The sequence below is a fragment of the Typopeltis vanoorti genome, chromosome 6 (assembly GCF_054136105.1).
Source record: "Typopeltis vanoorti isolate ZY-2024b chromosome 6, IOZ_Tvanoo_1.0, whole genome shotgun sequence".
In the NCBI taxonomy this organism is placed as follows: Eukaryota; Metazoa; Arthropoda; class Arachnida; order Uropygi; family Thelyphonidae; genus Typopeltis; species Typopeltis vanoorti.
Window position 1 is genome coordinate 101,856,631 of NC_143554.1, and position 14,287 is coordinate 101,870,917.

At 36.6% G+C, this 14,287-nt stretch overlaps 1 protein-coding gene across 1 annotated transcript in view; it reads right to left on the reverse strand.

Moving 5' to 3' along the window:
• LOC150105763 (uncharacterized) overlaps positions 1-14,287 on the reverse strand; it is a 167,830-nt gene that overhangs the window by 9,373 nt on the left and 144,170 nt on the right. Inside the window, exon 7 of the mRNA XM_090394549.1 lies at positions 9,883-10,041. Within this exon, the coding sequence (XP_090250675.1) occupies positions 9,883-10,041 (159 nt within the window). The remainder of the gene's footprint in view (positions 1-9,882; positions 10,042-14,287) is intronic.

Below are 14,287 nucleotides of genomic sequence, written 5' to 3' on the forward strand. Positions count from 1 at the left end.
TGTTCTTCTCATTATTTCAGCAATCCTCTGTGTTACCTTCACCACCTTTGCAATATATCCCCTAAATTTCAGGTTTCTATCAATCATCAACCCCAGATCTCTTGTCTCCCCTACTTCCTCCAGTATAACTCCTCCCACAGAGTATGCAGCATCCCATCGATGGGATGCTGCATACTCTGTGGGAGGGTCCCATCGATGTTTCCCAAACCTCAAGACCTTACACTTTGCTGCATTAACCCCCATTCATTCATTTGCCCATCTATTTAGCTTAATCAAATCCTCTTGCAGGGCTACCACATCTGCACTATTACTAATAATCCTTCCCAGCTTCGCATCATCTGCAAACAACTGAATATGCCCTTGCAATCCACTGACAATGTCATTGATATAAAGGTTAAACAATATAGGTCCCAGTACTGAGCCCTGTGGGAACCCACTTGTAACCATAAAGATTCCTCTTGTGAAGACGAGAATCGAAAGTTGGCCTTTTCCAGTTGAAGGGCGCAATGTACCGCAGTTCTTCCAATTACGCTACAAAAGCAATGGTATTACTAACTCTATGACAATGCAATCAGGAATACATATCCATGCTTGAAGTTGAAAAAGCCATCAAAAGTCTGAAATGTAGAAAGGCAGCTGGAGTAGATGACATTAGATGAGAAATGCTCAAGTATGGAGGTATAAAAGTTTTACAGTTGCTACAATGCATAGTTCAGAGGGCCTGGACAGAAGGACGAATTCCAGATGATTGGAGTAGAGCTCTCATAGTACCCATATATAAAAAGAGAAATAAAACTGATTGTGAGAATTACAGAGGTATTTCTCTACTAAGTGTTCCTGTTAAGATTTATAGTATACTTGAAAAATGGTTGAGAACAATTGTGGAAGAGAATTCTAGCTTGGTAAAGAACAAGCTAGATTCAGGCCAAACAGAGGCTGTCAGGATCAGATATTCACTTTACAAGAAATAGTTGTAAAGTCATGGGAATATACCAAAGATCTGTATTTAAGTTTTGTAGATCTGGAAAAAACATATGACAAGGTGACAAGAGAGAAGCTATTCAAAATGCTACAGTTGTATGGTGTCAGTGGATCATTATATCAAGCAATACTTAGTATTTATTTGAGTTATAAGTCAGCAGTTAGAATTGAAGGAAGTACAGGGAGATCGTTTAATGTTAAATCTGGTGTGAGACAAGGATGTACATTATCCCCTCTGTTATTCATTATCTATATGGATCACATTATGAAGGAAAGTGGTATTAAACATGATATCAGAATTGGAGATGTCAATGTCAGCTCTTTACTTTATGCGGACGATGTTATACTTCTAAATAAATCCGCTACAAGTCTGCAAGATTCCCTGACTAAATTGAATAACTGTTGTAATAGATATGGTATGATGGTCAGTAATAAAAAGACAAAGACGATGAAAATAGGCAGAAGCATTGGAACAATGAACCTGTGGAAGAAGTAAAACATTTCAGCTACTTAGGCACGATTTTTAGTGAAGATGGTAAATTAAATATGGAAACAACAGAATCAACAAAGCTGGTATGGTAGGAAGTCAACTGAATAAATTCATATGGAATATGAGAGAAATTAGTCAGAACACTAAATTAGCTGTATACAAGACAGTGTTCCCAGTTTTAACTTATGGATCTGAGAGTCGGGTCAGAAGTAAAACACTTAACCAAAGACTAGGGACCTCAGATATGAGAGTCATGAGAAAAATTAGAGGAGTGAACAGATGGTATAATGGCAATATCATACTAAAAACGAGGATATTAGGAAAGAACTTGACATTGTCAGCATCCAGGAATACGTTCGCAGAGCTAATCTCAGGTGGTATGGTCACTTAAACAGAATGGGTGAGGAAAGATTAGCAAAACAAGCGTTCTCAGCCAGGTTGGCAGGAAAACGACCCAGAGGAAGAATATTTTTGGAGTCTTGACAAGTAACAGACTGATTTGGAGGAAAATCGTAGATAGGAAGTTAGTAATAATGTAAATTTTTCATGTAGTACTATCATATCCTGTACACCCCCTTGAGGATACATGGCAGGAATTTGATGATGATGATGATGATAGCTGAGTTTCTGGGAGGATGGAACTGAAACAATGTATGCTTGTTTATGGTGTATAATGGAAGATTCAGGGTGGGTTACATTTTTTTCCCCACTGTTAAATTTATTTTATCAACATTGTATTTTATCATGGCTGTTTATTTCAGATGCAGAAATATGTAGTAAGTATTCTTTGGTAAGCCATATGAAGAACTTTAAATCAATACAGTTTGTTCTCTTGGCAGTTTCTCATTCCTCCACCCAACTCCATTCAAAACTACGTTTAGCACATGTCAGTTTATCTCATGAGAGGATGTTATTGTAAATGAGGTGTGAAATTTTCCTCCAGTTGACAAAAGTGATCAGGAAGTAGTGACTTGGTAGTGGTCAGCTAGGACTTATATGAGAAAGGGGATATGTGTAGAACTATAAGGCTGGTGATTATGAGAAGCTTAGGAGATTGAAGTTAAATGAGACTGCCATATGGCAAGCAAATAATTAAAGTGGTGCAGATGGAGCTGGATGGTAGATTAGTGTGCTGGATTGGAGATTGGCTGTCTGATAGATATAACAAGTTGTGTGAGTGATACAACTTGCAACAGTATCATGGAATGAGGGAGTGGAACCATTGTTTAGCAGAGGCAATGTTGAATGCATTTCCAAGATCAAGAGGGATTAAATAAGACAGGTGTGAAATGGATGAATGAAGGGATGAATCATGCAGTGTAGAAGAAGAAGAAGGCATTACAGAGGCAGTACAAGATGAGTGATAATAGTCAGTTGCATGAAGAATACAAAGAGCAAACAAGAAATGTTACTTGCTTGGTAAGAGAAGCAAACGTTAAGAGCAGCAGTTAGCTAATGGGACCAAAATAAATACTACGGAATTTTTTAGATACATGGCCAGAAGAAGAAATATTGATTAAGGAAGGATGATACTGGTTAGAAAATGGTAGAATAATAAACACTCGGAGGATATAGCATGTATGTTAAATGAGCAAATTCATAAAGGTATTTATCCTCATGTAATTGAAATTGTGCAGAACTTGACAGGTCAGGAGAGGAGGACCACTGATGATAAGTGAGCAGGAGGCTCAATAAGGCTATAGGACTCAATAGTATATTGGCATGTGTATTGAGGGAATGTTCCATAACAGCATTAATACCACTTTGGCATAAGTCTTAGACTGGCCCAAATTCCAAAGGAGTGGAAAGGGGAAAAATTGTTCTGCTTCATAAAGTAAGTGATTAGACTAAGGCTTCGAATTATAGGTCATTCTGTCTAGAGTTGTGGTCAAGGTGCTAGAGAAGCTAGTGAGGACCAGGATTCAGAATAGGTTGACAACAGCAGCATTCTCTTTGATGAACAGGATGGCCCAAATTCCAAAGGAGTGGAAAGGGGAAAAATTGTTCTGCTTCATAAAGTAAGTGATTAGACTAAGGCTTCGAATTATAGGTCATTCTGTCTAGAGTTGTGGTCAAGGTGCTAGAGAAGCTAGTGAGGACCAGGATTCAGAATAGGTTGACAACAGCAGCATTCTCTTTGATGAACAGGATGGGTTTGCTAAAGGAAGATTGAGTTTTAGCAATCTGGGGCTGAATAGTAGATTAACATGCTGGATTGATACAGATAGGTGTAGCAAGTGGTATATGGGGGGGGGGGATATCCCAGAAGAGGAAAGTCACTAGCGGTGTGCCTCAAGAGTCTTCTGTTTTGGGGCCATTTCAAATTTGTTAATTTGTACATAAATGATATTGGGAATCACCTGAATGGTGATATACACTTGTTTCAGATTATGTAAAGTTGAAATTCTGAATCCTGGTCCTCTGAAAAGTAGAACAGATGTTGTAGCCTTTCAAGCGAACTTGAATAGACAAATGAGTGGAACTATTGGTTCGATGTAGCAGATAAGGAATGCAAAGTTTAAGGTTGGTGGGGGATATCTTAGAGGATGTAGAGGCAACGAGGGATCTGGGAGTGATGGTGGATAGGGACCTGAAATTTCAGGGACATCTTGCTAAAACTGTGAAAGCAACACAGAGGATTATGGCAATGATGCAGAGGACACTGACATGAATAAGTAAGGATGTTACGATTCCATTGTATAAGGCTTTGATAAGCCTGCATATGGATTACTGTGCATTGATTTGGTCATTTGGTTTTTCCAATGGATGAAGAGATAATGGAAAGGGTTCAGAGATGATTGACTAAGGTGCTTTCATCTTCGCAACATTGAGTATGATGAGAGATTGAAGGAATGCAACTTGCAGAGTCTAGTGCATAGAAAGAGGAAGAGAGGGGGAGCATGATCAAGAGATGTAAGTTGGTAAGGGGGTTATTACCAGATTAATGTGGATGAGATTTTTCATAGAATGTGTGGAGATGGGAAAAGAACAAGAAGCCATCCCTGGAAATTGTGTAAGGAGAATATTAGCAAGGGAAGGGGGTGAAAAGTAGGTTTATTATGTGGTGAGTAGAAGGTGCTTGGAAAAAAAGTATAAAGAGAGTGGAGACACTGAATGCATTTAAGTTATGGTATGATGAGCTGTGTGTGTGTGTGTGTGTGTGTGTGTGAGAGAGAGAGAGAGAGAGAGAGAGAGCTCCTTCAATGAATCTTTTGACCTCATGGAAGGCAATAATAATAATAATAATAAAAAAAATAATAATAATCTTACTAACAGAAGAGATGCAGTAAGATTATTCACTAGCTGAAGTGGAAGACTCCTAAACCTGTTTGAACCATAATATTTGAACTCAATTGTAAATAACTATTTTAAAGCTCAGAGGGCAAAGTCTGACTGTCACCTCCTCGTGGTGCCCTCTGCTGGATAATCTAACGACAGCAGCATTTCTTTTTTCCTCCCATGATGGAGACAAATTGCAGTGATTATAACTATGCTACCATGTATGGGGCAGCCGACACAACTCTTGATTTAGAAATGATGTCAGAGTTGAGAAATGAGCAAATTATTCCACCCATTACAAGAAATGTTAATATCATCCAATGTAATTTAAATCGCATCATTACTCCAGCAAGCAAAGAAAAACTAAATGAATTACTACTAGCTGACAAACATGATGCTGATATTATCTGCATCCAGGAAACCAAACTTTGAGAAACCAGCAGACTAAACATTAAAAACTATGATATCATATGACAAGATGAGCCTACTGACCAAAATGGAGAGGGCTTCTGACACTAATCCGAAACTTGTCATATAAAGTTGTAGAACTAGACATAGTAGCAGAAGGAACTGAAATACAAGGAATCCAAATACTGGAACCAAGTAAAAGGCCATTAAATATTTTCAATTGTTATCATCATTCTAACAAACCTGGACCAAATCTTTCCAGCCTATCACATCTCATTGAAGAAAACTCCATTATCTTAGGAGACATGAGTAGCAAACACCTGTTATGGATTTCTGAGGAAATAAACCCAAGAGGAGTAATTTTTTTGATGGAACAGGACTAATAACTCTCAATGGAGAACCTTTGGAGGTCTCATTCTTATGGTACAAAAGATGCCCTAGATCAGGGATTCTCAACCTATGGTATGCATACCACTGGTGGTACGAAAACAGATTTGCTTAATGGTACATCTAATATCTTGAATTAAATATAGTGGTACACCACTGGAAAAAGGTTGAGAACCCCTGCCTTAGATATTACTGCGGTGTCTCCAGCTCTTCATGACAAAGCTATTTGGTCTGTTTTGGAACCAGTAGGAAGCGATCATACACCAATATTAATCAATCTGAACCCAAAAATGACTAGACCTATCCAAAAAAGAAAATATCATTGGAACTTCCAGAAGGCAAATTGGGAGAAATACAAGTTGGAAGTAAGCAAAATGCTGAAAGATCACTCATACCATGATGACTTAGACAAAGACTACAACTTGGAAGAATACTATCCTAAATGCAGCAAAGAAAAGTATCCCAAAACAGGAGAAAAGTTATTTCAAACTACACAAAGGTTCACCAGGAACTTGCCAGTAAAATAACTAAACAAAATGAATTATTTAACATCTAAAAAATTAGAAGCTCTCCAGAAACCCAGGATCGAGTACAACAAGATAAATGTTGAAATTAAACAAAAATACAATATATTATAAAGAACTACGTGGCAAGAATTTTGCCACAACTTAAATTCAAACACTTCAGATACCAAACTTTGGAAACTGACCACTAATTTACAAAGAGACCTACCAAAGGCAAGTGAGACTAACATGCTAAAATATCCAGATGGAAATATCAAAATTGGAGACAGAGAGAGAGATCGCAAATACCTTCGCCTTTCAATTTCAAAATATAAGCAAACTAGAGATAAATACTAGGAAAGACTATCAAATATAAAAACAGGCTTGACAGTAGAAAAAAGCTGCAAAATCCCCAAAATATAAAAACAAGTTATTCGGGGATCCATTTACAATCTCTGAATTGAGAGATGCCTTGGAGAGACTGTTTATATAAAAAAAAAGTCATGTGGATCAGATAATATACAAGGAATTATGATCAGGCATCTTCCTCCCCTAGGCCTAGAAATGCTATTTTGCCTATCCAACAATAGCCTAAAACAAGAAAAAGCTCCAAAAGACTGAAGACAGCCACAATCATACCAATTTTAAAGTCTAAAAAAAATCTCAAGACTAACCAGGAATTAGAGACCAATTTCACTGACTTCGATTCCAAGCAAATTGATAAAAAAAATTATACTCCAACATTTGAATTACTATCTAAACAAAAATACTATACTACCACATTTTCAGGCTGCTTTTAGAAGAAATCACTCAACAACTGATCAACTTTTTTACTTAACCCAGTCAATTCAAGATAATTTCCTGACCAAACCTACCAAATCTACCATTGCAGCTTTTATAGTTTTAGCAATGCCTTCAACAAGGTGTGGAGACAGAAACTCTTTTCCAAACTTTGTCATATTGAAATAGAAGGAAAAGTTCTAAACTGGATTTATGACTTTCTAAGAAATGGAACAATTCGAGTTAGAATAAATAATACCTTTTTCAAGAAAGTGAAAATAAGACAGGGACTCCCTCAAGGCAGCATTTTGAGCCCACTCCTTTTTTCCATCTACTTAAACAACTTAGATAAAAATATACATAAAGAAACAAAGACAGCTCAGTTTACTGATAATCTGTCCTATTCTCAGCTCACAACAACTTAGAAACAGCAGAAGATTATTAAACTAAGCCATTGAAAGTTTATCTACATACTGTGAAAACCAAAAAATCAAAATTAATCCTACTAAATCAGAAATTTGTGTATTTACCATTAATAACCACCTCAGAAAGTGGAGACCAAAGATTAAGCTAAACAGTCAACTAATTACATTTAATGAAAACCCCAAATACCTTGGAGTTATTCTGGATCCATCACTAAGCTTCAATAAACATATCAACAGTGTTGCAGTCAGAGCAAAAAGAAAACCAAATATCATGAAAAGTATCTCAGGTGAAGAGTGGGGAGCCAATGCTAAAACCTTAAAAGTCACATACACCTCTATTATTAGGCCCATAATGACATATGCTTCACCCATCTGGATGCAAACATCACAAACCAGTTTAGACAAGCTTATAAACATTCAGAAAAATGCAGCTAGAATCATATGTGGACTAAGGAATACAACTCCTGGAAAAATAGCAGAATTCGAATCCAACCTTGTTCCTTTAAAAATTAGGTTTCAAGAAAAATCTTACTAAATTAGAAAAAGAGCCAACCTTGCACACTATAGAACAAGCAAACGCTTTAAAAAGTGGCAACCAACAAACAGAAGAAAGAAAACATTAACAATGCATGAAATCATGGAAAACAAAATTCCCTTGGATTGTCCAAATAAAATAGCCAACTACCCAGCATTTCCTCCAAATCAAGACAGGAAAAATATAGTTATTAATTTTGAAATAAGGAAACATGAGAAAAAAAAGCCTAGAAAAACCCTGAAATCTTGAGATCATTAGCTATTTCAAAAATAATGGAATATGGACCTGACTCAATAAAGATCTACATAAATGGCTCCAAAAATCCAAATGCCAATTCTGGGAGTGGCATACTCATCTGTGGCTCTCAAAATATAGAACTAAAAACAACCAACACTATAGGATGCAACTCATACCATGCAGAATTAATAGCCATTAAGACAGCACTGCAACATTTGGATAAACAAAACCCAAAGGAATTTATATTTTTCACAGATTCCTTAGCAGCCCTTCAAGTTATTAAAGAACTGCTATACTACCCATCAAGAAATACTTAGACACATAGTAAAAAGTAAAAAACATAAATAAACTGCATAAAGATTCCGAAATAATTTTCCATCGGATTCCATCCCATGTGGGATTAAAGGGAAATGAAACTGCAGATGAAGTAGCAAAAATGGCTGCAACATCAAGTAATACCACCGATTTTGATCTTTTTAAAACTACTCAAAAAGAAAACACAAAAAGAATGATTCTCCAGAACATGACTAGAACCACTGGTATTCAGCAGAAAAACCAGGAGTTACCATCAACTCCAAGTTTAATCGCTGTGCCACTACCATGGTCTCGCCTCAAGACTGGCCACACAAGACCAATCAAGTTTAGCAATGGCATAAAAGTCTTCCATATCTGCAAAATCTGTAACATCGAGGAAGCATCACCAGTGCATTTACTAAATTGTACAAATATTTCTAAATGTTAACTTTATAACAACCCAGAAAAGATGCTGTATAAAATACATGAATTTGACCTCTATGATCTGGTGTAATAATACCATTGGATAATAATAAAAAGAAAAAATTAAAGCTCTATCCTGAAAAATAAGGCTACTGAATTCTCCAAATTGCCATAACTCTGAGAATGCCACTCATACAATGAACTACAAGAAATAGGGAAAAGAAAACCAGAACTTCCCTCTGGAATCCAAACATGGATTTTGGCCACTTCAAGCCTATATTGAGCAAAGTAGTAGAAAATAAATTTATCGCTATCTATTACCATAGCACCAATTTTGCATATTTTACTGGACTGGTTGGCCAGATTGGTTAGCATATCTGCTATTCAACCAACAGTCTGTGGATATGAAACCCACCATAGTCATGGATGGCTTGTGAATGTCTTCATGTGGTTGTGATGAATTTCATCACCTGGCGTGAGATCACATCCTGCTTTCTGCAGATCTGAAGTGGCTTGAAAAGATTTGTATTTGGTCTTTAGAGCAGTATTTATATATTATAATATATGTAAATGTAAATAATTATTTACATTTCATTCATCCATGGTATTAATACTAATGTATAATAAATTTAGTTTAATCCTTTATCCAAGTATAAGCAAACAAAGTTTGTGCCTGAAGTATCTTCAGGACTGAGGCAACTTGTGGTCAAGGTAGACCAAGCTCTCATCACTTGTCTTAGTATCTCCCATAAGACAAGTGATGAGAGCTTGGTCCACCTTTACCATGAGTTGCCTCAGTCCTGAAGATACTTCAGGCACAAACTTTGTTTGCTTACACTTGGATAAAGGATTAAACTAAATTAATTATAGTCTAACCAAGTGGGAAAAAACTCCCAACATAATACTAATGTACTATAATAGGTTAGAGACCTTCAATGAGTGGGATTCACATAAAAAAAAAAAAATTATTATCTAATGCTAAATGGTGCAATTACTCCAAAAAGGAACCTGATATGAAGGTTTTCACTGAAAGTATATGCTTACATACCAATCATAAAATACAAAATTATCCATAAAAAAGGAATTTTATATTTTTATTTATTTGAAATAGTTAATCGATACAATTATTAACATACTTACAGCCATTTCACATCTACGAAAGTCATTCTTACATATCTCACATCTGGTAAATGCCTTAGGACATCTATCACTCAAATGAGTCACATAATCTTTGCGAAACACCTCTCGAAAGCAGTTCTGGCACTTTATCTTGCCATATTCGCAGACATTCTTGTGTGGCTATAAGAGAAGCATGAAAGAGTACTTAATATTATAGCACAGTTAGTATTAGTATATGGAGGTAACTTTATGATAATTTGTAGTGCATGTGAGTTTTATACTTCATTTTATATTTTAGCATAACTATTTAGTTCAATTATGAATAACTAAAGACATTTTAATAATGTGGCTATCAAGAACTATCTAACACTTTAGACCCAGCTTGGGCAGACTCGACAGATTTGTGTGATATATGCTCTAGTTGACACTCTCATGATTGCTTTCCATTATGTAAATACATTTAAATAATGAATAATAACCAAAGTAAAACAAAGCTAACTAAATGTCAAGGTAAAAGAACACAAATACACTTGAATGAGCAGGAAGTAGTGAAGAGGGAACAATTGTTCCCTCATTGTTCTCGCTGTGTATACAGTGGCTTGCAGTGGTTTTGTAAGAGATTTACAAAGAAAAAAAGATGTTAGGAGTTCAAATGCAAATATGCATTGAAATAACTGGAACATAGAAGAAACTAATATTGTGGATGACAGTTTGGAACGTCTTATATGGGGATGAATAAGATCAGTATGAGTTTGGTTTAAAGACTGACATAATATCTAACTTGTAAAACAACTCTTGACATGCATACCAAAGCAACTGTAGATATAGCATCTCTGATCCTGTCTTTTAATTCATGTAGTGGTTGAGATACTTTGCCATGTGCAATTTATCCTTTATATAACCATATACACAAAAAAAAAAAATCTAGAGATATGAAGTTTGGATTACAAGATTAGGAAACTGGTGTTTTACTACCTAATTACCTATTACTGAGAAGTTCTTGGATGTCCTATAATTTATATTTCTGAATATTTAGAATTTCTTTAAACTGATTTTATCTCCACTGCATACATTTATCATCAAGTGGATTAGCCTGATAGTTGTATATACATTTTCACCCACAAATCACTAACTCAAATTTTGTGTACCATAAAATTATTGAACTACACCATTTTCACACCTTCTAATGGACTGGGACTGCACACAGCAAACTGTCTGAGCACTGGAACAATTATCTTAAGAATAGGGTAACAACTAACAATTTTGAATGAAAAATGTCTGCATTTAAAATACCAGCATTATTTTTTAATGTGGAAAATTGGATTTGCGTGTGTTCATGGTACCGGAGAAAAGTTTGAGAAAATAAAATACCAATGGTCATCTTGCACTAAACTAGTTCTCATCTGATCACCTAAGCAGTGTTAAGCTCAGTTAGTACTTGGAAAGGTGCTACCTGGAACGCTAAGTACTGTTGGTCAGATTTTTGGTGTCGTTAATGTCTGTTGCAAGTGAAAGTACTGGTGAATATCAGTGAAGAAAGGTAAATTATTTTTGGAAGTTTATCATGACAATTAAGTCATTCTTTTTGTATCAATATATTTATGAGTGTTTGTGTGATTGGCTGTAAGGGTAGGGTGCATGATTTTCTGATTTCTAAAGGTTTATTAATTGTTCTATTGAACACTGTATTATGCATCATGAAGTGATGTGCAAAACAATGGTGTGAGATTTTAACATGCGTGATTACGTTCATTGCATCATGTATGAAATGTATAGCCTTCACAGAACGAGAGATTTTTGGAGAGACAATGAAACTGGAGAACATGTCTGTCAAGTGTTTCATGAGTGAATGTCATAAGTGTGAAGAGAGTAAGACGAGTGATAGCAGTAACTTGAAAGATGATTTGCTTGATAATGCAATTCGCATAGTGTTGCAAGCAGTATGAGTGACATGGTGGAAAATGAAGAGAGTGACCAGATGGAAATCGAAAAGACAGCACATTCACATGGGATTCTTCACAGAACAAAATGTGAGACTGAGCAGTTGGAGAAATGCCTCGCAGATGATATGACACAGAAACAAAGGAAGGGGAGAGACCGCAGAGCATGAAAGAGCATAAGTGTGAAAATAAAGATCAGATTTTGCATTGTGATTCACTGATATGAGGGATCCTTGAGGAGAATGTGATGAGATTGTGTTTTCCTGGAGCTACAATAAAGGATGTCAGTGATGGTGTAAATATGCAGAGAGTTAAGGTGAAAGAGATGTTTATTTTGCTGGTACAAATTATTTAGTAGGTGACAAGCGTGACATACAAGAAGATATAAAAGAGTTACTTATATAGAGTAAAAGTTGTGAATCCATTGCCATTGTATGATAGAGGTGAGCTGAGATGGAGAACTATGATTGTGAATGAGTCAGTGTGCAGGCTGTGCAGAAAGAATGGTGTGGAAATGGTGGAATGAAAGAGATGGAAGGAAGGAGTTATATAGGGTGGATGGCTTAGATCTAAATGGATTTGGTGTCAGGAGTCTTGAGAGAGTGTTGTTCAGTGAGAGTTCGAAAGTACAAAGTCTGGGAAACTAGAATGTTTAGGCAGATGTGGGTGAATCTGGCTCCAGGCAACCTAGAAGTTAGTAAGGAGGAGAGAGAGAGAGAGATCACATGATGCAAAATGTAAAACCCCAGGTTAACTTCAATCGGCTAAGTAACACAAGGTGTAAGTGAAGTTGTGGGATGAAGGGGATACTGCAGTTTATGTATATTAATGTCAGAAGAATTTGAAATAAGGCTGAGGAGTTTTTGGCATTGGTTAGCACAACTTGGTCAAAGGTTATATCATTATTACAGGCGAGTCCAGGGAGTCCTTAGACTCATCGAGGGAGGCCCAAAATATTATGTCCACACAACTATACGGCATTCTCACAGTATCTATCATACCTTGCCTTGAACTCACTCACTGTCATAGCACCCACAACAGACTCTGGCAGCTTATTCCACTCATTTACCACTCTAAAGAACCCAGCGCTAACACCCCTGCTAACCACACTCTTGCTCAGCTTCCATTGGTGTCCCCTAGTTCTCCCACCACCAGTCCTGATCTCAAAAATATCCTCTGAATTAATCCTATAGAAACCCTTTAGCAATTTGAATGTCTCAATCATATCTCCCCTTTTCTGCCTATCAACTAATTTCTGCAACCCACAAATCTTCAACCTGTTCTCATATGGTTCATTCCATAGACCTGCTATCATCTTAGTCACTCGCCTCTGGATCCTCTCCGCCTCCTTCCCATCAAGAAGGATATCCTCTCATGCCAGAATGCCTCAAAAATAGGAGGCCATCAGGACAAAATATACACAGTTTCTGCTATTAATGGCCTGACCAGGGAATGCTAGGTAAGATGTGGAAGACACGCATTGGCAAATTAGCATGATGAGTGCAGGTTGAGTAATTATTATAGGAGACCTCAATTATGAGGACAGACTAGAAGGGAGAAACATCGTGTGGTGGGAACAAAATAGAATTTATTTCCCTACTTGAAACAGTATGTGATGGAGACAACTTTGAGTTGGAGAGTGATGAGTTTCATCACAGGATCAGGTCTGTATGTAACCAAGGTGGCTACACTAATTCCAAATTGAAGAGAGTGACTATGTAGCCTTGTTTTGGGAAGTTGCCAAACATGGAATATTCAGTTAAAAAAAAGAAGTTTGTGTGAGACTCCATTGCAGGCAATTATGACACACTCAGGATGCAGCATATTTATCCTGCAATGATACAATGACTGGGATATCCACACAAGCATTTGATGCCATCTTTTGAAACCATATATTGATATATTTTTTATGTGTTTTTTTGTCTGTAAATTGCATGTCTTCTACTTGGTTGGTTTGCCTGGTTGCAAGACAAAAATCATGAGTTTTTTGATGAGGAAAAAACCCTGCCACATCTGTACAAGACCAGCTAACTCACCTTCTGTTGAAAAGCCCTCATAAAAGTTCTTCACATTGTAGATGGGATTCAAACCCAGGTCTTTCCAGTAAAAGGTCTTTGTCTACACTGACTAAGCTATGGAGGTTCTAGGATGCAGCTTGAAGGAGTGTTATGGTATAAGAATATGCAAGGGAAGGATGTGAGCAGTATATGGTTGGTAGTATTAGAAACATGTATTCATAAGTGTCAGATTTCAGGGAAAGACAACATATACTAGTATATTAATTAAAAACTTTAATTAATACTTCCTATATTTCTGTAATGTTACATTACGATCTTCAGGGAACACAAAATAATGATATGTGCACACAGGCACTAATACTAAACAAATATGGCTGAAGAAACAGCTGAAGTTGATCCTGGATTCCTAAAGGTGCCCACAAGTAGGCTAAATTGGGTTGTTGTGGCTGATGTTCTTAGAATGCAAGC